General features: G+C 48.2%; 1 protein-coding gene across 4 annotated transcripts in view; it reads right to left on the bottom strand.

Annotated features, from left to right (window-relative positions):
* Positions 1-26,714, bottom strand: part of LOC122375041 (spermidine synthase-like) — a 62,334-nt gene that overhangs the window by 4,609 nt on the left and 31,011 nt on the right. For 3 of the 4 annotated variants that reach the window (XM_043354305.1, XM_043354386.1, XM_043354463.1), the window contains exons 4-5: positions 7,867-8,113; positions 834-951 (exon numbers count right to left, since the gene is read on the bottom strand). In XM_043354305.1, the coding sequence (XP_043210240.1) occupies positions 834-951; positions 7,867-8,113 (365 nt within the window). Of the gene's footprint in view, positions 1-833; positions 952-7,866; positions 8,114-8,178; positions 8,194-26,714 lie in introns of all 4 variants that reach the window. The other variant, XM_043354225.1, reaches the window with a different exon arrangement.

A 26,714-nucleotide genomic window follows, 5' to 3' on the forward strand; every position in this document is an offset into this window, starting at 1 on the left:
ATGCCAAAACATTCGCTGGGTTGCGCAGTGTTTTCCTCAAGAGAGCTTTTGCTTTGTAAACGGTCCAAGCCTGTCTATCATGTAGTTTTGTCGGGTTTTCGTGTCTGAAAGAAAGCTATTCGCTCCAGATCTGCCTCATGTAACTTCCTAGAATCAAACTTTACATTTATTTACCTTTTTTGGGGCCAAGTGTCCTTGACATTAACGACTTTCGTGTTATGTTCCCCAAGATTTTGGTGTTTTAGATATTATGAAGAATTGTACGGGGTCGATCAAAAGTCAAAACGCTGCTAGTCTCGGATGGTTTCGCCCTTCAAAAATTTTTAGCCATCATTTTTTTAAAATGATTATCATGTTGTACCCATCCTGGCCGACATTTTGCCATGTGTCCGCTCTGACTTAAGCATTCCCATTACTCCTGAAACAGGGCGTTTCACAACAGACCCGATTTTGCGACATCCATTTTTATGCCTGACCCATGGTCAGAGGTGAACCCTTTTTGTGATCTCATGAAGGGTCGAATGCATTTGAAAACAATGACACTGCTTTAGGACGGCCTTTAGCAATGCCCACGCAAAATTTCGAAATTGAATTTTTTATGGCTTCGGAATCATTGACGAAAAAGCATGGCTAGTACCTGTCAACGAACTTTTGAGACACCCTGTATATACTGCACGGTCACCAGGGCACGGTCACCAGCGCACGGTCACCAGCGCACGCCGCGCGGCATCATCACCCAACATAATTCGGTCCAGCCTGCATAATACAAACAGCTGAGCATGAGCCGACACACGGCAGAGAGAGTGGCGGCGGTCGGCTGAAGTGGTGGGTACCTGATGATGTCCTGGTGAAACCACATGTTCTCTCCCTGGGAGCAGATGATACCGCCGGCCCGCAGAGCGGACGACATCAGCTCAAAGTAGTTCTCCTCGAACAGAGTGCACGCAGGGCCTGCAACAAGGCGCAGTGTTAGCACCAAAACTCGCTGAGTGCACGCAGGGCCTGCAACGAGGCGCAGTGTTAGCACCAAGACTTGCTGAGTGCACGCAGGGCCTGCAACGAGGCACAGTGTTAGCACCAAAACTCGCTCAGTGCACGCAGGGCCTGCAACGAGGCACAGTGTTAGCACCAAAACTTGCTGAGTGCACGCAGGGCCTGCAACGAGGCACAGTGCTAGCACCAAAACTCGCTGAGTGCAAGCAGGGCCTGCAACGAGGCGGTGTTAGCACCAAAACTCGCTGAGTGCACGCAGGGCCTGCAACGAGGCGCAGTGTTAGCACCAAAACTCGCTCAGATAAGGTTGGGACAAGAGTCATGTACACCCAAGCCCTGCTAACGATTTAAATTAGTCAAGCTTTATTTTTCAAAGATTTCATGAGTGAGAGAGAGAGAGAGGAGAGGAGAGGAGAGGAGAGAGAGAGAGAGAGAGAGAGAGAGAGAGAGAGAGAGAGAGAGAGAGAGAGAGAGAGAGAGAGAGAGAGAGAGAGAGAGAGAGAGAGAGAGAGAGAGAGAGAGAGAGAGAGAGAGAGAGAGAGAGAGAGAGAGAGAGAGAGAGAGAGAGAGAGAGAGAGAGAGAGAGAGAGAGAGAGAGAGAGAGAGAGAGAGAGAGAGAGAGAGAGAGTTGACAAGCTATTGTTTGTGTTTTGGATGAGAAGGTAAATACTATACCTACTGGCACAGATAGGTATGCTATATCACTAAACCAGTAAAACGCCTTTTGGGGCGACCAACGGAGCGAGCGAGAGGGTGGGCCTTGCGCGTGCGAAGTTGCGAGGACATCTGTCGGCGACTTCTTCAATTGTTGGTGACGGGGGACGGCGGCGCGCCGGGGTCGCTGTGTCCGGCGCCGGCGCCGACCGGCGACGCGGCTCTGCCGGTGGCCGGCGACGGGCGGCGGGAGGCGGTGCCGGAGAATCTGCTGCCCGTTGACGGCTCGCCTCTGGGTCTCGTCGGCTCGCGTCGGCTGGTGGTGAGCGGTGACGCGCGGGTTCGGCCTCCGATTCGAGTGAGAGTGAACCCTGACGTTTTTTTCGGCGCACCCTCGCGTGCGGAGTGTTCTCAGCCGGGGCCTGAAAGTGCGCGTGCCGGTGACGGTGCCGGCTGTGTGGCGGCCGACGAAGGTGTCGCCATTAATGACTCAGGCAGTGGCGGACTTTGTGGAGGCTGGTATTCTGGCGCCGGGGCGGCCGAGGGCGTGCTATCGACTTTTCGCGCTTCCAAAGACGCCGGGCGTGGCCCGCGTCGTGTACGACCTGTCCGTGCTGACGCTGTACAGTGGGTCTATTTAAGATCTCCAGAGCCACCACGTGGCGCTACGGTCGGGGTAGGGCGAGTCCAAATCCCGAGGGGAGCGAGGTCACCGGTCATTGTGGGGGAAGGAGGGAGGGGGGGGGGTGACGCGCTCCTATCGCGGCGTGGAGCGTGCGTAGCGCCGGGAGTGGGCCGCCCGCCACTGCGCCGCGGCTGAGGGGAGGGGAAGCTGGTTGCGGGTGCGCTCCCTCAGGTATGGTGGTATCTCGGGTGGTGTTTCACCAGTGATATCTGCTGACGTCACACTTGTGGTAGTGTTGGAGCAATGGGCTTGTTCACGTCTCCGTGGAAACCCAATTTGACACGTAGTAATAGCAGCGTCCTGCGATCGCCGGTGAAACACCACCCTGTTCATGTGAAGCCAGCAAGAATGCGACTGAAGGGAATAGCTATCTCAAACAAACGGGCAAGCGAAATGCAACGCCTCAAACTTGCAGCAAAAATGTTAACCAATCATAATTGAAATCGTGGACCTATACTTTCAGTCGATCCTTGCATGATGTGTAAGGCTTTTCTAAATTTATATTCAGTTACATAATTTCTTTCATTATTTGACACGCTCAGCCATGATGGGTTTTTATCGGATCGAAAAGAATCACGAGTTGAAATGGGTCCAGAGAAACGACAAAAAAAAAATTATGAAACTCAGCAAAACATTAAAATAAATATATAGGTGCGACAATTTTGACTTTGCTAAGAGGATATCGGGAAAGATAAATCACCGTGCTTGTCAGTTGTCAGTATTGCAGTAAAAGGAAAGGTTTTGGCTAGTATCTAGATAAAACCAGAGCCGAGTGGGGCTCGAACCCACGATATCGCACTCGGCACACAGATCACCCAGCCCCAACGCTACGAACACGTCCTGTCGCCCTGCGTCCCTGCGCAGCTTGCTGGATAGTGTTTCCGCCAAAATTGTTCGTTGAATGTCTGACGTCTGTGAATGTCACGAGGCCAAGCCAAAAGGTAAATGAGGGAGCCGAACCAGATGCTGAAAATGAGGCCGCCGCTTTCTGGTCCCGGCGTTTTATTCTCCGGATGGGTTAGCCCCGTTGAGCGCTTAGCCTTTCGGGACCCTCTCAGAGCCGCGGTTGTTTTCGCCGCTCAGCCCATTCGAGATGCAAAGTTGATAGTCACACGAACTTTATTTGAGGCCCCGCGAATATACGACTTCGAAACTGATCGATTCTACAGAACCTTTTTCTTTCATCTAATGCATACATTTAACAGTGACTCCAGACTAGGCTGGTTTGGCTGGCCCTAAATAAGCTTCGTGTGACTATTAACCTTGCATCTCGACTGGGGCGCGCGGCGAAAACAACCGCGACCCTGAGTGGGTCTCGAAAGGCTAAACGCTGGACGGGATTAGCCCGCCCGGAGAATAAAACGCCGGGACCAGAAAGCGGCCTCATTTCCAGCAACCGTTAGGCCGGGTTGAACCAGGCTGGACCGGGGTCTTACACCCAATCATGATCATTGATCATACAAAACAGAAGTTAGTTTCGGGTCATATATTCTTATGATTTTTTTATTGTTTAACTTATTTTGGCTTAGTTTTTTAACTCGAAACCTTTTGCACAAAAATGCGATACTCGTCCACTTTTTCTCATCCCCTTTTAGCGACTAAATTTGACCTTAGTCCGATGTGACCAGTCATACAAAAAAAAAATCGCCGGCCATGACAGTTATTTGTCAATAGGCGCTCTACGCAAGAAACACCAGCCAGTCCAAAACTGGTGAAGGATATTTCTTGTGCTGAAACTATCTTCAATGAAAATTTCAGGCTATATTTAGAATCTTAATCCCTTGAGCTACTCGGCGCTCGGAGCATTCGCTAGTATTCCACTGCCAGCTGCATTACCAACATCGCAATCATTACCAACAATAATACCTACCATAGCATCATGCATTACCAGCATCACATATGCAGTACTTTGAGTGCGTCATATAGGTGACAATAGATAAACCGACCACGGCAAACCCATGCCTTTATCCTTTTCTTCCAAGCAGCCAGGCTACGGGCCGCCAGGCCCGCCACCGCGATATGGAACAGCGAGCCGGCTGGAATGCGTCATTTGCCTGCGGCAGCGCCCAGCTGCGCCGGGGCTGTTTGACAGGTCACCCGCACCGTGACCTCGCCCCTCCCCACCTCCCCGCCCGGCCCAGCTCGGTACTGACCTCCCCTTGAATTTGACATGGACTCGACTAAGGCTCAACGCCATCTAGTTACGTCTGGAGATCCTAACTAGATCCACTGTACATGCCGCGCCTTCCCTGTAAGCTGCCGTGTGTCGAGGGGGCCCTGCAGGCGGCCTCTGAGGGCTACCGTTTTGCTATAAAACTCGATTTGAGGGACGGATATTACCACATCCCGTTGTCCCCGGCGGCGTCCAATTATTTTGGTGTTCTGTACAAGTCAAAAACATGTTTTTCGCAAGTTGCCGATGGGATTAAGTGTAGCCGCTCACGAGATGCAGTGGTTCACGTGTGCTACAGTTTAAGTCGTACAGGAGCGATTTCCCGGTGTTATTGGTCTGGTGTATTTGGACGACTTTTTATTCATGTCTCGCTCTGCCTCACATTTGTCCGGTGTTGCTGATTTTCTGGTCAATATAGGATTTCAGTTGAACTATGCCAAGTCGATTTTGTCGCCTGTTTGTAGACTTGTTTATTTGGGTGTTGAGATCGATCTCGATGACGGTTGCACGTGCGTTGCGCCCGACACCCTGTGTCAGCTGCACGATGCGCTGTCCGTGTGTAGTGAGCAGAGACCTGTTTTGTGGCGCCGGCAACGTCTGGCGGGATATTTGAATTTTGTCCGGCCATGTATAAAGATTCCACTGGAATTAGTGCGCGCGGTTCAGGACGGAGACAGTCGAAGTTGCATTGCGCCATTGCCATTTATTACTGATTCATCACCGCTTACGGCTGCCGACTTGTTCAACTGTCGCGAGGTTCATGAGCGTGCCGTCTATGTCGACACGACACCTGACTGCATTGGCATCGTTCAGCAGGGCCGTTTACCCGTCTCTATTAGTTTGCCTGTGTCGCTTCCCATTTATTTTGCCGAATATTTGGCTGCGCTAACTGCTACTTTGTCTCGTGATATGTATCACACAGTTTTGTATTCGGACAATTTGGGAGTTGTTTTTAATTTGCATAAGTGTCGATGTCTGTGTCCGTGGCTGGTGATTTTGCTTTCGGTATTTAAATCGCACGCATTTTCAGTTTATTATGTCCCCAGTCGTGTGAACCCCGCCGATGCGGCGTCACGAGGTTTCCCACAGCTCTCGGCTGCTGGTTCTGCCTTGTGACCCAATTTTATTGACCTAGGTCAAACCGATGACGTCACAGGTCAGGTCAAAGGTCGAATTTTCACCGTTTACAGGCATTTCAAGAAATGCGTTGTAGAATCGAGTAAAATGCATTTCATTGAAAATCACCGATGGGGAAATGTTCTTCAAACACATATTTTGCTATTTGAGGTCACTGATACCAGGTCAGGTCACAGAGGTCAGGTCACTGGGGGGGGGGGGTCACAATATGACAGTGTCGTGTGATACATGTTTTATGGTCCATTTTACATGACAAATGCGATTATGTGGGTCAGGCAGCGTTTGGGGCCGGCTTAGGTCAGGTTTGGTCAAGGTCAGGTCAAGGTCAGACCAAATTAAGTCAAATTTCAAAGTTGATATTTTTGCATAAAATGGGTATCGATTCGATGCAGCTCGTCACGGGAAGTTCAATTGTGGTCTTTGTTTTGCCCTACGTGGTCTAGAATCGCTAAAAATTTAGTCCAAAAATTTGACGTCATCATTTTTGAACAGTTTGTTCGCTATTATACCTAACTTGGCCAAAAAACGAGATATCGATCTGAAATTTGGTACGTATACAGAAGAGCGCAGGGACTATCACATATATTCCGTTTTTCGAAATTCGGAAATGTTTTTGGATTTTGTTTTTTAGTTTTTCTAAAAAAAATCAATTTTTTGATTTTTTTTAGTCAAAAACCCAACATTTTGAAAATCCGAGATAGCAGTTTTGTAGCGCCACTTTTTGTCTACTAGACCATGTAAAGAACTTTGAAATTGCTTGGTAACTGTAGATTTGGTGAGCGTTTCAAGATTGCATGTTTTTTGCTCATTTTTGCTCGAACATGACCTCAGTTTGGCCTCAATAACTCCTGACCTAAGGTGACTTAAGACTTGAAATTTGGAGTGAAGGTGTCAAATTGATGCCCGGGAAGGTACTGAAAATTTGGCGGCGCTGCGCGCCGCCGTTTTCTTGCTTTTCAGGAAAAACCACAGGGGGGGGGGGGGCAAATTGGCCCCCCCAACGGGGCGACGGTTAAGCCTCCATTGGTCAAACATTGTGAAAATACGAGTAGCTGTTTTTGGATAACACGTTTTTCACGAATAACTTTTGAACCAGCAAAGATGAAGAATTCGCAATCGCACTATCGCATTTCTCTCATTCAGTCACTACCAAAAATGTATTTTTACCTGGACAGCTCAAGGTCAAACTTTGACCTCAGGTCAAGGTCACATGGTGACCCAAATAGGTCATGTTGCATATCAGTCGATGCGTCTCTACAAGACAAACACAATGAAGCCATCCCCAGCGTTCTATCTCTTTCCAATCGAGAGTTATTGGCGAAAAGCTGTTTGTAGCCTCAAATGACCTCGGATGACCTTTCTAGAGGCTATCAGCAAAAAGGACACCTTGGTCGTCACGGGTGGGCCAAAGCATTGTGTTTCTGAAATATTTGGGCTGTTCCTACGCGTGCGCACGGATTTAGAGGCATTTTCACTTTTCTCCATTGACTTAAAATGGAAAGGTCACGCCACTGACCTGACCTTAGGTCACGGATATAAAAAATCCGAGATATACAAATTATAGGTGCCCATAACATCATACAATCCAAGAAGTTTAAAACCTCTCTGACAAACACTGCAGGCTTGACATGATTGCAAACTATTTTTTAGGCTTGGTCAGTTAACTTGACCTGGTGACCTGACCTGATATGACCAGGGGTAAAAAATTTCACATATTGTCCAAAATTGATGTACAGCAAGCTGCTCTAAGCGGCGCGGCGGTGCGGTTCTTTATTCACACCCAAAAACGCGACAGGGTGGTAGCATATGCCCCACACACACACTGCAGTGTGTGTGTGTGTGTGGGGGGGGGGGGCTATCCGTCCCGTAATATATAGTGCAGTGCACTGGGGCGAAAGATATAGTACGGATACAACATAATCGGGTGGACGCGTTTGGTCAGACTTTTTCAACAACCCCTTCAGAAATATAATTCAGTGTGTTTGTATTGTTTCTATTTCTGAAAGGGGCGTTGAAAGGGTCCCTGACAAAACGCGTCCACAAGAATGTGTTTTATCCGTATCATAACATAACAATGCATGCTTGCGACCGAGCAATGCATTTCCAGGACCAGGTGTCACGGTTGGAGTGGAGCTTGTTACACGCGCGTTTGTGCAGCGGCCGTTTCTACATCTGAGGACCGACTGGTCTGTGGAGGATTCCATGCAGAAGGACGGCTACTCACCGACCGGGTCCGAGGAGTCCGTGATAATAACGTCAAACTCGTCGCGGTGCTGCTTCATGAACTCGAGGCCGTCGCCAAAGTGCAGCTCCAGTTTGGGCGACTGGAAGCCGGCCGCCATGAACGGCAGCAGCCGCTTGGACACGTCCACCACCATCTGGTCGATCTCGCACATGACCACCTGTTCAACGGCCGGATGTCGGACGGCCTCGCGCGCGACGCCGCCGTCCCCGCCGCCGACAATCAGCACCTGGCCGCAGGGAGGGAGGGCCGAGCCGCCGACAATCAGCACCTGGCCGCAGGGAGGGCCGAGCCGCCGACAATCAGCACCTGGCCGCAGGGAGGGCCGAACCGCCCACAAAGTCAGCCACCGGCCAGCTCCCACCCGGCACTCACACTTAGCCGCTCCTCATCAAAACAACAAGCGTTAAGAGCGGTAAGGACCAGAGGGAGTTAACTGCAGAGAGGCGCGTGCTGTGTCCGAACAAACGGCCCCGCCGCGCCGGGAGCGCGGCCGGCAGACGGGTGCCCGGTGCAGCCGCCGGGCCGGCACTACGCTTCATCGGAACGCCGTAGATACTCCTGTGACCCACAAAGAAAAAGTTTCCATAAAGAAAAAACAGTTCCACAGAGAGAAAAAAAAACAAGTTTCATATTTCCTCATTGACTTATAATGGTGAGGTCCCGTGACCGCCCTGACCTCATGTAACCCTAATAAAACATGAGAGATATACAAGTTGAGGCCTACAAGTCAAGTTACAAGTCAGTACAAGTCAGTTGGCCTGGTGCGGCACCCGGGTGCGCCCGCTGCCTCAGCTCTCCCGTCCCCTGCCCGACCGCGCTCTTTACAGGGTGGGGCAGAAAGATTTACCTGATTTTGCATGCGGCTTCCCAACTGACTCGTGTATAATTGTTCTGATCGGTTTTAATTCCGTCGTGGTTGTTTGAGCTACGGCGGAGATTACAAAAAGAGCCCAAATTGCGGCGCCGATGCAGGCTGGCCACAGCGTCCGAAGCGTTCCAAAACAGCTCGGTGTTGCCATGAAAACTGTTAACAGTCTAATGAAATGCCTTAAAGGGACAGGTACAGTGTCGACGAAGCCCATCCCAGGCAGAACAAGACATGTCCGCACCAAAAAGCTGGTTGATATCGTACACAAGATGGTGTCTCGAAATCCTTGGCGAAACATGCGCAAACTGGCAAAGGACACCGATTTTTCGCCCAAAACGATCAGATGAATCATAAACGACGTTTTGAGCCTTGAGTCGTACACGATGCAACGTCGACACCTAATTTCGGCGGCATCCACGGAGAGGCGGCTTCACAGGGCCCAAAAGATATTGGAGGAAATCAGAAGCGCCGGTAGCAAGGTCTTCCTCTGATCTGATAAAAAAGATTTCCACGGTTCAGCCCCAGATGAACTCTCAAGGCGACATAATCTGGGCAGATGGTACATGCAGCATTAATCCTGCTATCCAGGCCAGTTTTGGTCGCCACAACCCTACTGGTGTCATGATTTGAGCTGCCGTCGCATCCGACGGCTCAAAAGGACCCTTGATCTTCATCGAGGCGGGTGTGAAAGTCAGTTCACACGTTTATGTCCATCTGCTAGAGGAACATGCTCTGCCTTGGATCCTCAGTCGTTCCGAGACGGATACGTCGTCGTCCAGGACGTTGCGTCGTCTCATACGGCAAACTTCACTCAACAGTGGTGCAAGACCCACATGCCTGGATTCTGGGACAAGGACATGTGGCCACCATCAAGTCCAGACCTGAACCCGATGGACTTCACCACCTGGGCCATCCTGGAGAGCGAGATGTGCGCAACACCACACAGCAGCATCGCCGCTCTGAAGCTGGCCCTCGAGACGGCATGGTCGAATTTCGACGAGGACACCGTGCGGCGCTCGCGCCTCTCCGCAGGGGGAGGTTTCGGGGCAGGGGTGAAGACCAAAGGTGGCCATATTGGTTCATAGTGCCGTTGCTGAGATGTGTACATGCTACTGAATACGTGTACCAAAAATCATTTGAATACCTTAGTTCTGGACCGAAATATTTTCAAAAATCAAGAGGTAAATCTTTCTGCCCCACCCTGTAGGCGGAACCCGCCTCGCCAAGTGGCCGCAACGATTGTGCTGTGATCGTATGTGTTTTAGCATTAAGGTGAAGTGAACTGAGTGACTGCAAGAGACCTTAACCAACATCTAATCCTCGCCCTGGCAGGGCGAGGATTAACCCTCGCCCGTATTGGTGTTTTTCCAGCCGCGAACGTATAAGGGATAAGGGGGGGGGGGGGGGTCCGTTGGACCCCCCTTGCCATTTCGCCCCTGATCGAGCTAGAGCTTCGCGGAAAAAACGAGCGTGTTGCCCGTGACGAGAGGAAGCCGATGATACCCAATTTTAAGGTCCTAGGTCATTGGTTGACCTTGCAGGTCAGGTCAATGACCCCAAAGGCGGGAAAACGGGACCTGTTAGAACGTCGTAAAGTGTGGCTGCTATGGGAACCAGGAAGTTGTCTATCAGAAATTTGGTTGTCCGATAACCAAGTTTCAGTAATTCAAATGATGTGCCAATTACACAATGACTTAACTGGGCCTCGTTTCATAAAGCGAGTCCGTAACTTACGCCAGTTTTTGGGCTTGTATTACAAGCGCACGTGAAGCGATAAATGTATTTGCCCTTCTCCCTTCTGTTCTTGCTTGCAATATAAATAAATTCAACGATTCAAGCTATCGTCATCGCTTCACATGCAATTGCAATACAATACCAAAAACCTGCGTAAGTTACGGATTCGCTTTATGAAACGAGGCCCTGGTTAGAAACAACTGAGATTCTTCAAATTTATCATTTGAGCAAATAGATCTGGCATTTATAAGAATGATATTCAAAACATTAGCTAAGCTAATCGCAGTGATCTTACGACGAATGAATGAATGAATAAGCACCTCTGCCAAATGAAATAAGGTAAAACCATAGTGTAATAAATAACTTATTACACTATGTTTTTTTTTAATTAACTTATTACATAGTGTTATTTATTACACTATGGTAAAACAATGGTCCATCAATGGTGCGATTGCACTTACCTAATGGTAAGTGATTAACCCGCGCCCAGATGGGGTCTGCCGAGCAACGCGGTCTGATGGGGGGGGGGGGGCATTTTGGCCCCCCCCCTAAGATCTCGAGAACCACGCAACATAGCGACAAGCGGTAAACGGTGTTGGATAGCCCCAACGGGGAACTACCTTGTGACCCAATTTCATTGACCTCAGTCAAACCGATGACGTCACAGGTCAGGTCAAAGGTCGAATTTTCACCGTTTACAGGCATTTCAAGAAATGCGTTGTAACTTGTAAAATCGTGTAAAATGCATTTCATTAAAAATCATCGATGGGGAAATGTTCTTCAAACACATATTTTGTTATTTGAGGTCACTGATACCAGGTCAGGTCACTGAGGTCAGGTCACTGGGGGTCACAATATGAAAGTGTCGTGTGATACATGTTTTATGGTCCATTTTACATGACAAATGCGATTATGTGGGTCAGACAGACTTAAGGGCCAGCTTAGGTCACGTTTTGGTCAAGGTCAGGTCAAGGTCAGGTCAAGGTAAGGTCAAGGTCAGGTCAAATTAGGTCAAATTTCAAAGTTGATATTTTTGCATAAAATGGGTATCGATTCGATGCAGCTCGTCACGGGGAGCTCAATGGTGGTCTCCGTTTTTCGCTACGAGGTCTAGAATTGCTAAAAATTGAGTTCAAATATTTGACGTCATCAATTTTTAACAGTTTTTTCGCTATAACTTGGCCAAAAAAGAGGTATCGATCTAAAATTTAGTATGTATATCGAAGAGCGCAGGGACTATCACATATATTCCGTTTTTTTCGAAATTCGAAAATTTTTTGGATTTTTTTTAGTTTTTCTAAAAAAAAAATCTTTTTTTTTTTAATATTTTGAGGTCAAAATCCCAAAATTTCGAAAATCCGAGATAGCAGTTCTGTAGCGCCGTCTTTTTCTAAACAACCACATAAAGAACTTTAAAATTGCTTGTTAGCTGTAGAATTGGTGATCGTTTCAAGATGTCATGTTTTTTGCTCATTTTTACTCGAACATGGGTGAGACTAAATGCTTACTTCGAAATCTAAGCTGGGTTGCGGCATTGGCGGTTATGTGCGGCGTGTATGCCGCATGATTAGTAAGCGGCGACCACTAAATTAAAAACTCAATAGCTTTGACCTGTTTTCAATGGATAACACTGCATACCAAAAATGTCCATCGCTCTCGTCATAGGATATTTAGATTTAAATAACTAACTTATCTACATCATTGTTTTGAACCAAATTAATACTCAGCCGCGAACGTATAAGGTATAACCCCTTACCGTTTCGCTCCTGATTGATCAAGCTAGAGCTTCGCGGAAAAAACGAGCGTGTTGCCCGTGACAAGAGAAAGCCGATGATACCCAATTTTAAGGTCCTAGGTCATCGGTTGACCTTCCAGGTCAGGTCAATGACCCAAAAGGCGGGAAAATTGGGACCTGTTAGAACGTCGTAGTGTGGCTGCTATGGGGTTTTTCGGGGTGCTGATCACGAATGTCATGCTAGTTTTGATCACAGATGATGTCTTCATTCATTTAGGCCAGGTCGGGTTAGGTCAGGTCAGGTCAACCAGTAGAGGTCCTGCCAGGTATTTGTAGTAGGTGTCAACCGCCTCTGACAGCCTCGTAACATGTTACGAAGGCACCAAAACTACTTTGTAAACGTTCATGTGGTTGCTTAATTCGAATTCAGCTCGACAAAACTGGCCTAGAAACATGTCAAACTCGAAAAAGTGAACCGAGGTCACCAAAGGTCAATGACCTGACCTGACCTTCAGGTGACCTTGACACCCACCCTAATGCATGGGGGCAACATCATATCACATGTTTGAACGCTTGAAACCACGAAAAGACTGCAAACGCGCTGCTAATGCGAGCCGACATACGCTGAATCGCGGTTCCGGCCAAACATGGTCTCGAAAAGTAGGTCACAGGTCAAAGGCCGTTTGGGTCAGGGTCATGAAATTTTCAGGGTGGGTGTTAAATTGATCAATGCGAGGGCACTGAAAGTTTCGTCGCGATCAGCCGCTTTTTAAGCGAGTTATTCGCGAAAAACCTTAGGGGGGTTGCATCAACCCCCCCCCCCTGTGCGGGCGAGGTCATGTTTTGATAGCAAGACTGAAACAGACTTTTTTGGGTAGCCAGGAAATCGCATGCCAGAGCCTATTCAAATTCTTTTATCGGCCTTTATATGCACCAGTCGCATACAGGTACGGGATTTAGCATACGATTTCCAGACAATCGAAAGACTGTTTGGAGCCAACAAAGGAAGGAATGAGTGAGTTAAGTTGAAAGTATTAATTTGGTTCAAAATGATGATGTAGATAACCTAGTTATTTAAAGCTAAATATCTTATGACGAGAGCGGTTGGCATTTTTGGTATGCAGTGTTATTCATTGAGAACCGGTCGGAGCGTTTGAGTCTTTAATTTAGTGGTCGCCGCTTACTAATCATGCGGCATACACGCCGCACATAACCGCCAATGCCGCAACGCAGCTTAGATTTCGAAGTAAGCATTTAGTCCCACCCCTCGAACATGACCTCAGTTTGACCTCAATAACTCCTGACCTGAGGTGACCTGTGACTTGAAATTTTGTGTGAAGGTGTCAAATTGATGCCCGGTAAGGTACCCAAAATTTGGCGGCAGCGCCTCCGTTTTCTCGCTATTTAAGAAAAACCACAGGGGGGCCAAAATGGCCCCCCCCCGTCAGGGCGCGGGTGCAAAAGCTTCCACAATCCACATGGCGTAACGCTGAAAATCGGAGATAATGAATCTACAGCACGGATAACCCCCTATAAGCAACTTCATCACAGGGTGAGAGGTAGGGTGTTTGGGCTCGGCCGATCTGCCGTGGAGCGCCCGCCCCACCTGTTACATGTGGAACCCGAGCCGAATGTCCCTTCCGTGGCCCGTCAGGCGGGCCGAGTGTACCGAGTCTGCGAGTCCATAGGTCATTTCCCACTTCTGGGTGTTTTGACTTTGGTCCAACGTGAGACTGAGTTGCGTGATTGCGCCTCATTGTCGACTGTGGAAGACGCAAATGATTATTTGACAATATTTCTTTAATTAACCCACGAGCTACTGGGGGGCATAAAGTTGACCCCGCCCCCCTTTACGATTTGTGGAATATCTCCGAAACCTGATGAGCTACGAACGTAAAACATGGCATAGCTTCAGATGAATGCCTAGGTAATGTTTGAGTAAGGTTTGGTGGTTGTAGCACCTAAGATGACGTCACAGTGACATCATAAGTTTTGTCGCTTTCCGACATGGACCGTTTCTGATGACGCTGAGCAGGAAACTCAACTGTAAATGAACTAGGCAGCACCTGCTGTCATCCTAAAACAGCTAAGTACACTTTCAACTTGTTCCTGACCAATAGTCGGTCCTTTATATTCGGTCTCATTTATCGTGACATATCGGATAGGTATATCGTGAGGAAACCGAGAGGCGCAAATCTATAATTTGACTTCTGACGTCACTGTCACGTCATTCCAAACGGGATTAACACCAAATTTGGACACAACCTTGACTTGGTATTCAGGAAGATGTGTGCAAGGTTTCGCTTCTCTATCTCTTCGCGTTGCGACGATATAGTCGCAGAAGTAAAGGGGGGCAACTATATGCCCCCCCCCCTCCCCCAGCAGCCGGCGCGGCGGGTGGCGCGGAGGGCCAGCGTCCGCCGGGTTAAATGTTTTTCTTTTGGCCGCAAGCCCTCAAAAGAACTCGAGATAAATCCTTATAATTTCAAGAAGGCCTGGGACAGTCGGTTAGATATATGATATTGCACCCTATACAAAATTAATAAAAAAAAACATTGAACGATTTTGATAAAGAGATGTGTCATTGGATTCAGCTCATTGCCGACCTTCAAATGGTACCTATATTTCATTTCTATTGTGGATCACATGACCTAGCGACGGCCGTCGACCTGTACAGAGCCGTCCGGGGTCCGATCGGCCTGCATTTGTAGTCTGAATTCTGACAGCTCGGCGGCCGGCCGGCCGGCGTCTGGCCGCGTGTCCACTGCCGTGCGTCTGGTCTCGGCGGCCGCACGCCTGTCGGCTCCGTCTGGTAAACAGGCCGGTCTGGTCCACGCGCCGGGCCCGTGTCCCGGCGCCACGCTCCCCACGTGGCACACGGCTCGTCCAAACGTCATGTGATCCACAAAATAATTGAAACATACCGTTCGAAAGCTGATGAAGAGCTGATTCCAATGATGTTAGTTTTTAATAAAAATAGTTCTGACTTTTGCCAAACGTTACGCTTTTGTTAAAACGCAACAATGGCGGCGGAACACCTTCAATTAAGGGGGGGGGGGCACTGCCGACTTTTGGTCCCATTCCTAACATTAGCTTATAGGGCTAATGTTAAAATGCCAAAAGCAAAGGGGGGCACGGTGCCCCCTCCGTTCCGCCGCCTGTGAAACGCAATATTTTATTCTTCTTAAACCCGCGCCCGTGTGGGCTTCTCAGCGAACTTCGCCATGGTGAGGGGGGGGGGGGGCGTAAATGGCCACACCTGCCCTCTCTAAAACATAGAAAGATAGAAAGACGCTGAAAAAACATTCGATAACGCTCAACAAGAAACTTAGAACTGAAAAGTATTATTTTCGATCAGGTCAATACCGAGGTCACTGGAGGTCATCAAAGGTCAGAATTTATGACTTCACGGCTGTGATTACGGAGCGAGCGAAGCGAGCGTAGACCTTCGTAGATTAACGGAAATTTCTGAGTATGAGCGGCCGGCAGGCCGTGCGGACGCTTTTGCTAGGCTTATATCTCAGCAACCACTTGACCGATTTACACGCGGTAATTTTTGTAGGGTTGCTTCATTCCTTCTACCAAGTATTAGACTATTCCCGATGCATGTGGGTGACCCCTTATGCACGTGCCACGTCACGTGCAAAACAAAGAGGCGTCATTTTTGTAACAATTGCAATATCTCGGTAACAACTCAGTTGGACAAACTAGGCGGCGGTAATCAGAATATGGAGGCATCAAAATATTGATTCTTGGTTGGTTATGGCAACGGTTGTCAATGGCCATCATACGTGGAAACGCGGCAGCAATCATAGGATCGACGACCCACTTCCCCATGAGTTCCGACACCGTTCAACATCAGGTACAATCATGGACCCCAGGACTACGGCAAACTCAAAAACGACAGACCCAAAATGGCACATGTTACAATCATGCCACCCCAGACCACATCCACTTGCCAGCACATCCAGCCAACAATGCCATCACTGATATCACACAACCATCCTCAGCGCCTAGCACGAATTCTGACACAACACCATCACCGATCACTGCCGATAGCCACACTAATAGTCGCTCTCCACCATCTCCAGCAGTTGACAACCCCAGCATATCCGCTCGTTTAGCACGCTACCGTGAACTGTTCAAACAAATAAAATCATAATTCAGGGCGCAATGACTCGAGGTCGAGACTAGCCGCGACTATATGGACGATCCAGAGCTGGCTTACTACTTTACACGCGGGGCAAACTAATGTTCCTGCGTGCCAGCTTTGTTAAGCTGTCAATGTCTCTGCTTTTTTGTAAAGTGTCTGTAATTTAACCACACGGGCGTAGGAACGTCATGAAAAGTGGGTGGGCCACCCTGTCAAGGGGCCTCCTTTTCCAGGGGGCCTCCTATTTTCAGGGGCCTCCAACTTTTGCCTCATCCAGCTGGCTGCTTTCAAGTATGACCTCCTAATCTAGCTTCTGAGATCGGGCAGATGTATACCCAGGGGCGTAACCGCTAAAGCGAACAGTGCGGAAAGTCCGCACCATTTTCAAAACTTATTCCCCCTCCGATTTTTTTAAGAATCTATTTGCCGCATACGGCGCATGACCCCTGAAAACCCTTACACAAATGTCTTCCTCGTTTCCCAGGTGCCCCCATTAGCTTCATAGGCGCCCTCTTTGGCATATAAGCGCCCTATATATAGTCATCAGAGACATCCCTATATGTCCAACAGTCGCCCCGTTGTCGCATACAATGTGCGCTTATCATAGGCGTCTCTCTTTTATGGACACTTGAAGGCGCCTCTCTTTGCCATGCCGGCGCCCCTGTTTCTTATGAATGCACCCCCAATCCCCATGGCATTGATCTATTGCAATTTGAAGACCTCTATTGCATGTGGACGCCCATATATGTAGGCCTCAGAGGCGCCCCTCTTTCGCATTGAGACGCCCCTTTCGCATATGGGCTTCATAGGCGCCCCTCGCACGTAGGTGCCCTACTGTCTCAGAACCGCTCCCCTTTGGCATGCAGACGCCCATCTTTCGTACGGAGGAGCCGCTGTGGTTCTTAGAGACGGCATGGTGCTCCCAGACGCAGATGGGGCTCTCGGAGTCGACAGTGTGGGACCTTCAGTCGCTGATGGGTGCCCGCCAGATGTGGACCCTCGGAGACGCCGGTGTGGGGCCCTCAGAGATGCCGGTATGTGGCCCTTAGAGACACCGGTGTGGAACCCTCATATACTTCAGTGTGAAGCCCTTACAATTGCTGGTGTGGAGCTATGAATGCGCTGGCTTAAATCCCTCAGAGGCCGGTACATGGACATTAGAGCTCATTGAGAGTTTGTGTGGTGCCTTCAGTGGCCTTGTGGAGCCGTTAGACATCAACATGGTGCTCTCAGGAGCCGGTGAGTCCTCAGAGTCACCGGTGTGGGGCCTTCAGAGCTCCGAGATACTGGTGGGGGGCCCTCAGAGGTGTCGGTGTGGGTCCTTCAGATGTACCTATAGAGCCTTGAGATGCACAGGTGTGGTGGCCCACAGAGGCGCCGGTGTGGGGCCCCCAGAGCCACCGATATAGGGCCCTAAGAGACACTAGTATGACCCTCAAAGGCGCCGCTGTGTGGCGCTCATAAACACTGGTGTGGAGCCATCACAAGCGGGTGGAGCCGTTAGAGGCCGGAAAGGGCCCTTAGATGCCTACAAGGAGCCTTCAGAAGCCGGCGTGGCACCCTTATGGGGATAAGCGTGTCTACTTAGGGGCCCTTGAGGTGCTCTCATGAGCTCTGTGGGGCCCTACCGAGCCGAAATATGGCCACGGCGCCGCCGCATGGCTCTTCGGACTATCATTCTCAGGGGACTCATCTGCCTAGTTTGAATAGAAGGGCCTCTCAGACAATCAGTCTCATGGGCCTCCTCTGGCTGGTATAAATAGAAGGGCCTGTTAGACCATCAATCCTAGGGGCCTCCTCTGGTTAGTATAAATAGAAGAGCCTCTCAGACCATTAATCTCAGGGGGCTCCTGTGGACAGTATAAATAAAAGGGCCTATCAGACCATCAGTCCCGGGGGCCTCCCTAGAAAAGTGTAAATGTGGATAGAGGGCCCCCTCAGATTCATTACGAGTGGACCTCTCTGACTGTCGGTCTCAGGGGCCTCTTGTGGCCAGTATGCATATAAGAGCCTCTCAGACCATCGGTCTCAGGGGCCTCTTCTGACTAGTGTGGATAGAGGGCCCTCCCAGACCACCGGTTTCAGGGGCCTCCAGTGGCCAGTTATATGAACAGAAGGGCCTCACAGCCATCAGCCTCGGGGGCCTCTTCTGACTGGTGTGAATATGAGGACCTCTCATACCATCAGTCTCAGGGGCCTCCTCTGCCTAGTGTGAATATAAGGGCTTCCCAGGCAATCAGTCTCAGGGGACTCTTCTGACTGGTGCCGGATTGAGGGACCTCCCAGACCGAAAGTTTTGGGGGTCTCCTGTGGCCAGTATGAATAGAAGGGCCTCTCAGTCCATCAGTATCATGGGCCTCTTCTGCATGTTGTGATTATAAGGGCCTCTCAGGTCATCAGTCTCAGGGGCCTCCTCTGACTACAGTGTAGATGGATAGGCCTCCCAGACCATCAGTCTCAGGGGCCTCTTCTGATTATTGAGGATAGAGGGGCCTCCTCTGACTAGTGAGGGTAGGGGGCCTCGGCTAGACCGCCAGTGTCAGGGGCCTATTCTGACTAGTGTGGATGGAGGGGCCTCCCAGACCACCAGTCTCAAACCTCTGACTAGTGTAGATAGAGGGGCCTCCCAGACCGCCAGTGTCAGGGGCCTCCCCAGACCAGTGTGGATATTGGGACCTCCTCAGATACACTAGGGCCTCTCAGGCCATCAGTCGCAGGGGCTTCGACTGATAAGTATGAACAGAGGGCCTCCTTGGATCCATCACGGCCCCTTGGAGTCCGTGCGTGGGGATTCGTGGAACTTATTTTTACCGAGTTTGTTTATTCTGGAAGGTGACGACGTCCTCTCAAATCGAGACGAGGGGCCTCGAGTAAAAAGTGGGTGGGCCAAAACACATGGTTGGCCCCCCCACCTCGAAAAGTGGGTGGGCACTTGCCCACCTGGCCCCCCCCCCCCCTGTTCCTACGCCTATGTTTAACCATGTTTGAAGTGTACGATGAATATATGAAACGAAATACTGATTCTAGTGGGCGGAGCTTTGACCATATATGGGCATAGAATCAATATTTTGATTCTATTTGGGACATTCTCACCTTCAGGCGACCCGTTACGGTGGAAATAACCCCCATGACGGCGAGATTTTTTGACAAGTCAAAACAAAATACTCCCCCGCTTCAATTTTTCGCTGCATGGGTATCAGCCGATTGTCGCGCGTACCTTTACGAATGGCATAAAGATTTCGCCGCCATAATTCAACAAAAACGTGCTCTAAAAAATTGCTCTGTTTATCATTAACGACGAGCCTTTGTAATTTTTTCATAATTTTGTTTAAAAGAAAATAAAAAATGCGTTATTTAGTCGTATAATTCATTTATTAGAAATATTCGATTTTCTTTGTATCTAGCCACGATTTCCGGTTCCCGCCATTTCGCGCCGGCGTCGTGGGTGTTCGGATGCAACGTAGTCCCGGTTTTATTTTATCTAAGCGACCTTTTCTCAAGTGTAAGTAACAATGGATCATATTTTCAGATACTTTGAAGTGTATTTTTCAACTTCAGGCATGTGATCTTAACGTTTATTACCGAAAACTCGTCTCAAGAGATGGTTTTAGCATTATGGCGCGGGACGCCTTCTCACTCTTTTATTTTCTTTTTAAGCTATATATTTTTGAAAATGATATCTTGGGTGTGGTATTTCAGTGAAATATGATGTTCTTTAAACATACGGTATAAATTAGTTACAAGAAGCATAATGTTTTGTCTCACATGATAGAATTGTTGGGTGGACTCATGAAATGGGGGCAGTGCATGTCCAGTATTTTTACATTATTTGGATGTTTGTAGCCTCTGCTTGTGACTCACTCACCCAATTGTTGCTACAACTTTGATTTGTAGCTTTTTTTGTAGAGGGCAACTAGGTTTTTGACTTGTTCCGAGTTTAGATTGAAAGGCTATAGTGCATGTTCGTGTTTGTCTTATTTAAATAGTAGGTATGTAAGCTTGGCTTGTAATTGATTCGCCCATTTTTGCTACATATTTAATGATGCTTATGTTAAGTGTAACAAAAACAAGTTGCTGAATGGCGTAAGCCTTATTCACATTATGCGTGCTCATCCAGAAAATTATGTGTGTAACGTACAGTCCACAGCAGAAGTAATGTGGGGTTTCAGTCATGGGTATGTTCTGCTTCTGAAGCTTAGGAACGATTAACCAGACTACAATGAAACTTTGAATGTAGCTTATATGTATCGTCACCCTTGCAGCTGCACTTTAGCTTTTTTTTTATAAATTTAGTCCGAACCTTTTGATGGGAAGGATTCACAAGGACAGAGCCACCGCTAAGCGAAGCTTGTTGCGATGACCCTGCCCTCTACCCTCCGATCGCGCAATTCCGATTCTATGGCAGAATTTAGAGTCCAAAGTTTTAACGTGCGCACAAAGCCGCGCACGGCCGGTCCCCTCACTGACTTCGCCTGGCTACGGCCTGCCACCAACCGCAACCATACCTGTCAGGAGGCCCATAAATGTCGAGCGCCCGTCGCGCTTCGAACCCGGACTGTCATAACCGGGAACGCGTGCTCTCACCACGCGGAGTCCAACGCTCTAACCAACTGAGCTACGGGACCGGCTATTGACATCTTCTTTTCGATCACTCCGCAGTAAACAATCGCCAGTCAAAGCCAACCGTCGAGATTGGTAAAACCCTACATTACTTTAGCGGTGGGCTGTACGTTGGTTCAGGGAATGCTGGATAGTTGATGTTCAGGATTGTCCAGGCCAAAATTAATTTTAGAGGCCAGTTTTATCAACACAAAAATAGCCGCCTGCTGGAATTTTTTGCCTAGACTGTTTCACATATTAGCGTAAACATGATGGGCACGTAAACGGATAGGGCTGTACTGTTCACGCTCTGTATCTGAAGTAGCCTTTAGAAGAAAAAAATCCAGCAGCTGCCCATTTTTCTGTTGGTAAAACTTGCCTCAGATTTACTTTTTTGGCAGAATTTATATTACTGCATGAGATGACAGTTGTTGGTGCACCTGGTGGCGTTCAGTGGAAATTTAAGTGACAAATTAAGCATTTAATTTTTTTATTGAATACATTCTAAAATTAATAGTTGCTGAGCAAGTAGAATAATAACACATGTAGTTTCCTAATTTATTGTCCTCAAGTGTCCTAATTATTGTGTTCTGTTGTTTGCAGCAGGTCAACCAAGGATCAAACACTGGTCGTTGCGGGGATCGGCTTGAAAGGGTCAAGGATGGCGTCTTGAATCGCTGTTCAGTCGACAGGCAACTGTAGACGACGCCATCCCTGTCAACCAGAGCGTCGACCGAAGTAGAGCAGCGCTGCGTGGACCTGGCCACACCCGACCAACCGGTGGAGTAGGTACCAGACTCGGGCTGGGCGGAGACTACCTACATCACGACCTTTTGAACTTTGATCTCGTGGCGAGAAACAATATGACGTAAGCAAGTGTGCATGTGACTGGCGGGGCCGAGGGTGAAATGCGCCACGTGTTTATCCTGCCGGATGACGACAGCGTCATCAACCTGTCAAAGAACGAGCTGGTGCAGCGCGTGATGACTGCTATCTCGTCCCTAGAACCGGAGTAGAAAAACGTGCGCATAGCCAAAATGAAACGAACCAAAACACAGACAGGACTGATAGCTATTCGGTCGAGGATGTTCTGAAGATGCTGATCAGTGGACCAATTGGTGACCATTTTCGGTGGTAATATGGGATCTGTGTGGTGTTCCAAAGTGACCTACTTTGGGTGTGGACATAAGTGGCTCAACCTGACAGGATTGATGTTTTAGGTAGCCGTGCTAATCATAAACCCTATGTTGAGTGTATCTGTACAAATTTTGTTTATATTTATTTCATGTATTTGATTCGAAACCGAAAATTGCTCTTTGTAATTAGGCAACATCGAGACGTTGAGGTCATTCTCCAGACTAGCGATGTCAATTACAGAAAATCGGAATACCGATACGGAACCAAATACCAACCAAAACCGTGGGGAAATACCGAAACCGAACTAGTGATGTCAATTTCAGAAAACATGTGTCCAATGTCCGTCCAATGTCCAATGCTGGCGTCGACTGTCCGTCCAAAAATGTCCAAGCCAGCCATTTGTCCAAAGATGTCCGACATCTACGCAATAGTTTACACTCAACACCGTTATTTAATTTGCTGTTAATGTATCGTTACCAGCTCAAAAGTGTTAATCATATCGAAAGCTTGGCTTTTTAATAGCCAATCAATGTTAAACACGATTACTTTATAAAAATGTTGAGGTGTAGCAAGCGATTGTCCAAAGTTGTCCAAAGCCTGCTGTCATTGTCCAACCGAATTCCGAATTGGACATTGGACAAAATCGGAATTCCGAAGATTCAAGTTCCGATTGACACCACTAAACCGAACCAACTTTGAAAGATGAGGAAAATACCAACTTTTTACCAATTTCTTAGCCTCTTATACATAAGTAAGGGTTCATAATACCAACAAAATACCAAACACATTAGGATTGAGATACCAAATACCAAGTTGGTATCGGTTTGGTATCGGTATACCAAAAAGTTGGTATCCGATTGACATCTCTACTCCAGACATTTGTTTTTCTTACCTGTCCACGGTATGTCTTATTGGTTTGGTCTCAGTTTCAAATATAATTAACTGCATGTTTTGCAAATGCGTAGCCATATTGAATAAAAGACGTGTCCTAAAAGTGAGTATTGCTTTGCATGGGATGTGAGCATCAACAACAGGGCTTTGTGATGGCAAATTTGTGGCAATTGCAGGGATCGTTGTGAAATGTGTTATGAATATCATCGTATTATTTGCGACTGCAAATACATCCGTGTATCATATTTTCATTCAAATTGTGCAATTTGTGCAACGGGCTTGGGTATGTCGTTCGGCAAAATAGGTATCGTACTGTACTCCACAGAAATGGAACGGGATACAGATGCGTAAAAACGCATTCATGAACACGTGAAAGACGATAAGTTAACTTTTTTTTTAATCAAAATCAATACTACAAAGCAGGGATGTGGAGCCGTGAAAATTTCAGACGGCTTCGGCTCCGGAGGAGAAAATCGGCTCCAGCTCCGGCTCCGGCTCCGAATAAAATGGTCGGGCTCCGGCGGCTCCGGTTCCGGCTCCGACTCAGTACATCCCCACAAAGGTCAGCACGGCTCCCTTCGCGCATTCCCTCGAAGGCTTGCAGCTTCGAGCAGGGAGCCAGGGCGAGTGCTGAAGATCCCTGGTCTACCGTGGACTGAGAGTAAAATCTAGAAAAAAATTACACGATCCTGTGCTTATAATATCTTCATGAATTTATTGAATTGGCAATATTTACACACAAGAAACATTCCATAAATCAATTTGAAGAGTAAAGTACGTCTGCGGAAAGTCAGTTCGCAAAATCAATATATTGATTAACCAGCTGATTTCAGAATCAAAATAATGATTAGCCAGCTGTTTGCGGAATCAAAATATTGATTCTCGCCGGGATTAGCAGCCCTGATGAATCAATATCTTGATTATTTTTTAACCCTCGCATGTGTAGGGGGGGGGGGGGTCGGATGGACCCCCCCATGGTTTTTCGCGAATAACTCGCGTAAAAAGCGACCGATCGCGACGAAACTTTCAGTACCCTCACATTGATCAATTTTACACCTACCCTGACAATTCAATGACCCTGACCCAAATGACCTTTGACCTGTGACCTCTTTTCCGAGACCATGTTTGGCCAGAATCGCGATTCTGCGTATGTCGGCTCGCATTAGCCGCGCGTTTGCAAGCTTTTCGTGGTTTCAAACGTTCAAACATGTGATTTGATGTTGCTTCCATGCATTAGGGTGGGTGTCAAGGTCACCTGAAGGTCAGGTCAGGTCATTGACCTTTGGTGACCTCGGGTGACCTTGGTTCACTTTTTCGAGCTGTACATGTTTCTAGGCTAGTTTTTGGAGCTGAATTCGAATTTAGCAACCATTTGAACATTTACGAAGTAGTTTTGGTGCCTTCGTAACATGTTACGAAGCTGTCAGAGGCGGTTGACACGTACTACGAATACTCGTCACGATGCCTACTGGTTGACCTGACCTGACCTGACCCGACCTAGTCTAAATGCTTAAAGACATCATCTGTGGTCAAAACTAACACGATATTCGTGATCAGCACCCCGAAAAAACCCTTAGAAGCCACACTTTACGACTTTCTAACAGGTCCCGATTTTCCCGACTTTGAGTCATTGACCTGACCTGGAAGGTCACCCAATGACCTAGGACCTTAAAATTGGGTATCATCGGCTTCCTCTCGTCACGGGCAGCACGCTCGTTTTTTCCGCGAAGCTCTAGCTCGATCAGGGGCCAAACGGCAAGGGGGGGGTCCAACCGACCCCCCCCCCTACACATTAGAAGCTGGCAAACGCCGCACACATGCGAGGGTTAAGACGCTTTCCTAAACTAACCAAAGAGGTGAGGGCTATTGTTTCGTGCCTGGTGGGCAGCTTCAACGTTGTTCTTCATTTTGTGGAGAAACTATCTTGAAATTATAGCCGGTTGCTGAAGAATTGACGTTTCTGTGATGGTCTGCAAGTATGCCCATATATGGTCAAAGCTCCGCCCACTAGAATCAATATTTTGATGCCTCCATATTCTAATTCCCGCCGCCTAGTTTGCCAAACTGAACTGGGCCGATTGCGCTGAAAGTTGGCATGTAGGTAAGCAATAAGCAGGCACCCACAAGGTAATGCATATCCATGTGCACACAGTTGGGGTGCTGCTGCACATGCGCATGTGCAGGGGTCGATTCCATATCTCGAGAACGGCTGAACCGATTGCGCTGATATTTGGTACCTACACGGTTAGGGACCGGTCAGCAGGGTGCCGTGCAAAAGTCATTGGAACCCATTGTGCACGTGTGCACACTGCACGTGCAGGGTGCTGCTTCCAGATCTCGAGAACAGCTAGGCCGATTGCGCTCAAATTTGGCACATAGTTAGGGACCGGTTAGTAGGGTGCAGACTGCAGTACACAAGTTAGTTGGAGGTACCCCCTCGCAATTCCGCACGTGCAAGGCCCACCCTCTCGCTCGCTCCGTTGGTCGCCCCAAGACGCGTTTTACTGGGTACAATATCCTGCCTCGTAAGTCAGCAACTAAAAGAGCTAGAAGGTCGTTAAAAAAACAATTGATGGCTTACTTAAAGGAAAAGGGCCACCTTCGTGAAATATGAAGATATCGTTGTTTTTCATTTTGACATTATTATTTTTCATTTTCTTTTTAAAACTGGTGCCAGAAGTGCACAATTCGCGAAAAAGTATTTAAAACTATTTAACATATTGGTACTATGTTGATACTCTCTACGGCACCTACTGTATGATGGCATAGCGATGACATCACACTCAAGCCAATCAGCGTTCAGAAGACAGACTCGTCGGATTGTGTCAGATAAGCTGATTGGTTAAAGCTGAGCTGGTTGGAGCTGATTGGTAAAAAACCAAAGCCTCGCCGCGGGTGGCTGTATTGTCGGATAAGAACGCATTCCTGGGATAAGGACGCATTCCTGACGTATTTTCTTTTAAAATTGCCGATAACTACGAATGGAGGCCGAAATCGGCCGTTAGGAGGTAGACAGATAGGTTTTCGGACACGGGCTACAAGATGGCTATCTCAGTTTCAATCCCCATGCTAAAGGTGGCCCTTTTCCTTTAAAGTTATTTCCAACAGAAAGGCACGATTCTGACCGTAGGTCACCGTTCAGCCTGGTCAGGAAAAGAAGGAAATGTTGGATATTGCATCAGCCATGGCGAGCGGTGACATTTTGCGGGAAACGTTTTCAACAATAACTTTTGACTCAAATCTTGCACGAGCATAATTTTACCGGCATCGTGTTCCTCTCGTCAAGACGCGTATGAACGTCAAGACGCGAATCAACTATATTTTCACATTGAAACTTATGACCTCAGGCCAAGGTCGTCAGTCGTCACCTGGCCAGAAAAGGTCGTCATGCATACCAATCGATCCGTATCGTCGAGCTGAACACACGTAAGGTGTTTTCATCGCTCTACCATGCCTCTATCAGAAGTTCTTAGCGAAAAACTGTTACATACCTCTCGTGACCTGAGATGACCTCAGGGACACAACGAGGGGTCACGGGCGCCATTTCCCGGTTCAGTGAGTCATGTGTACAGTAAATCGGTGATTGCGAGTGTTTAGAATGACGTTCCTCCAAAATAGTCGCCTTTCAACTTTCACCCATTGACTTGCAGGTAATGGGAAGGTCGCAAAATTGACCTGAACTTGGGTCACTGATATCAAAATTGGGAGAT

The sequence above is a fragment of the Amphibalanus amphitrite genome, unplaced genomic scaffold, assembly GCF_019059575.1.
Source record: "Amphibalanus amphitrite isolate SeventyFive unplaced genomic scaffold, NRLGWU_Aamphi_draft 000004F_arrow, whole genome shotgun sequence".
Taxonomy (NCBI): Eukaryota; Metazoa; Arthropoda; class Thecostraca; order Balanomorpha; family Balanidae; genus Amphibalanus; species Amphibalanus amphitrite.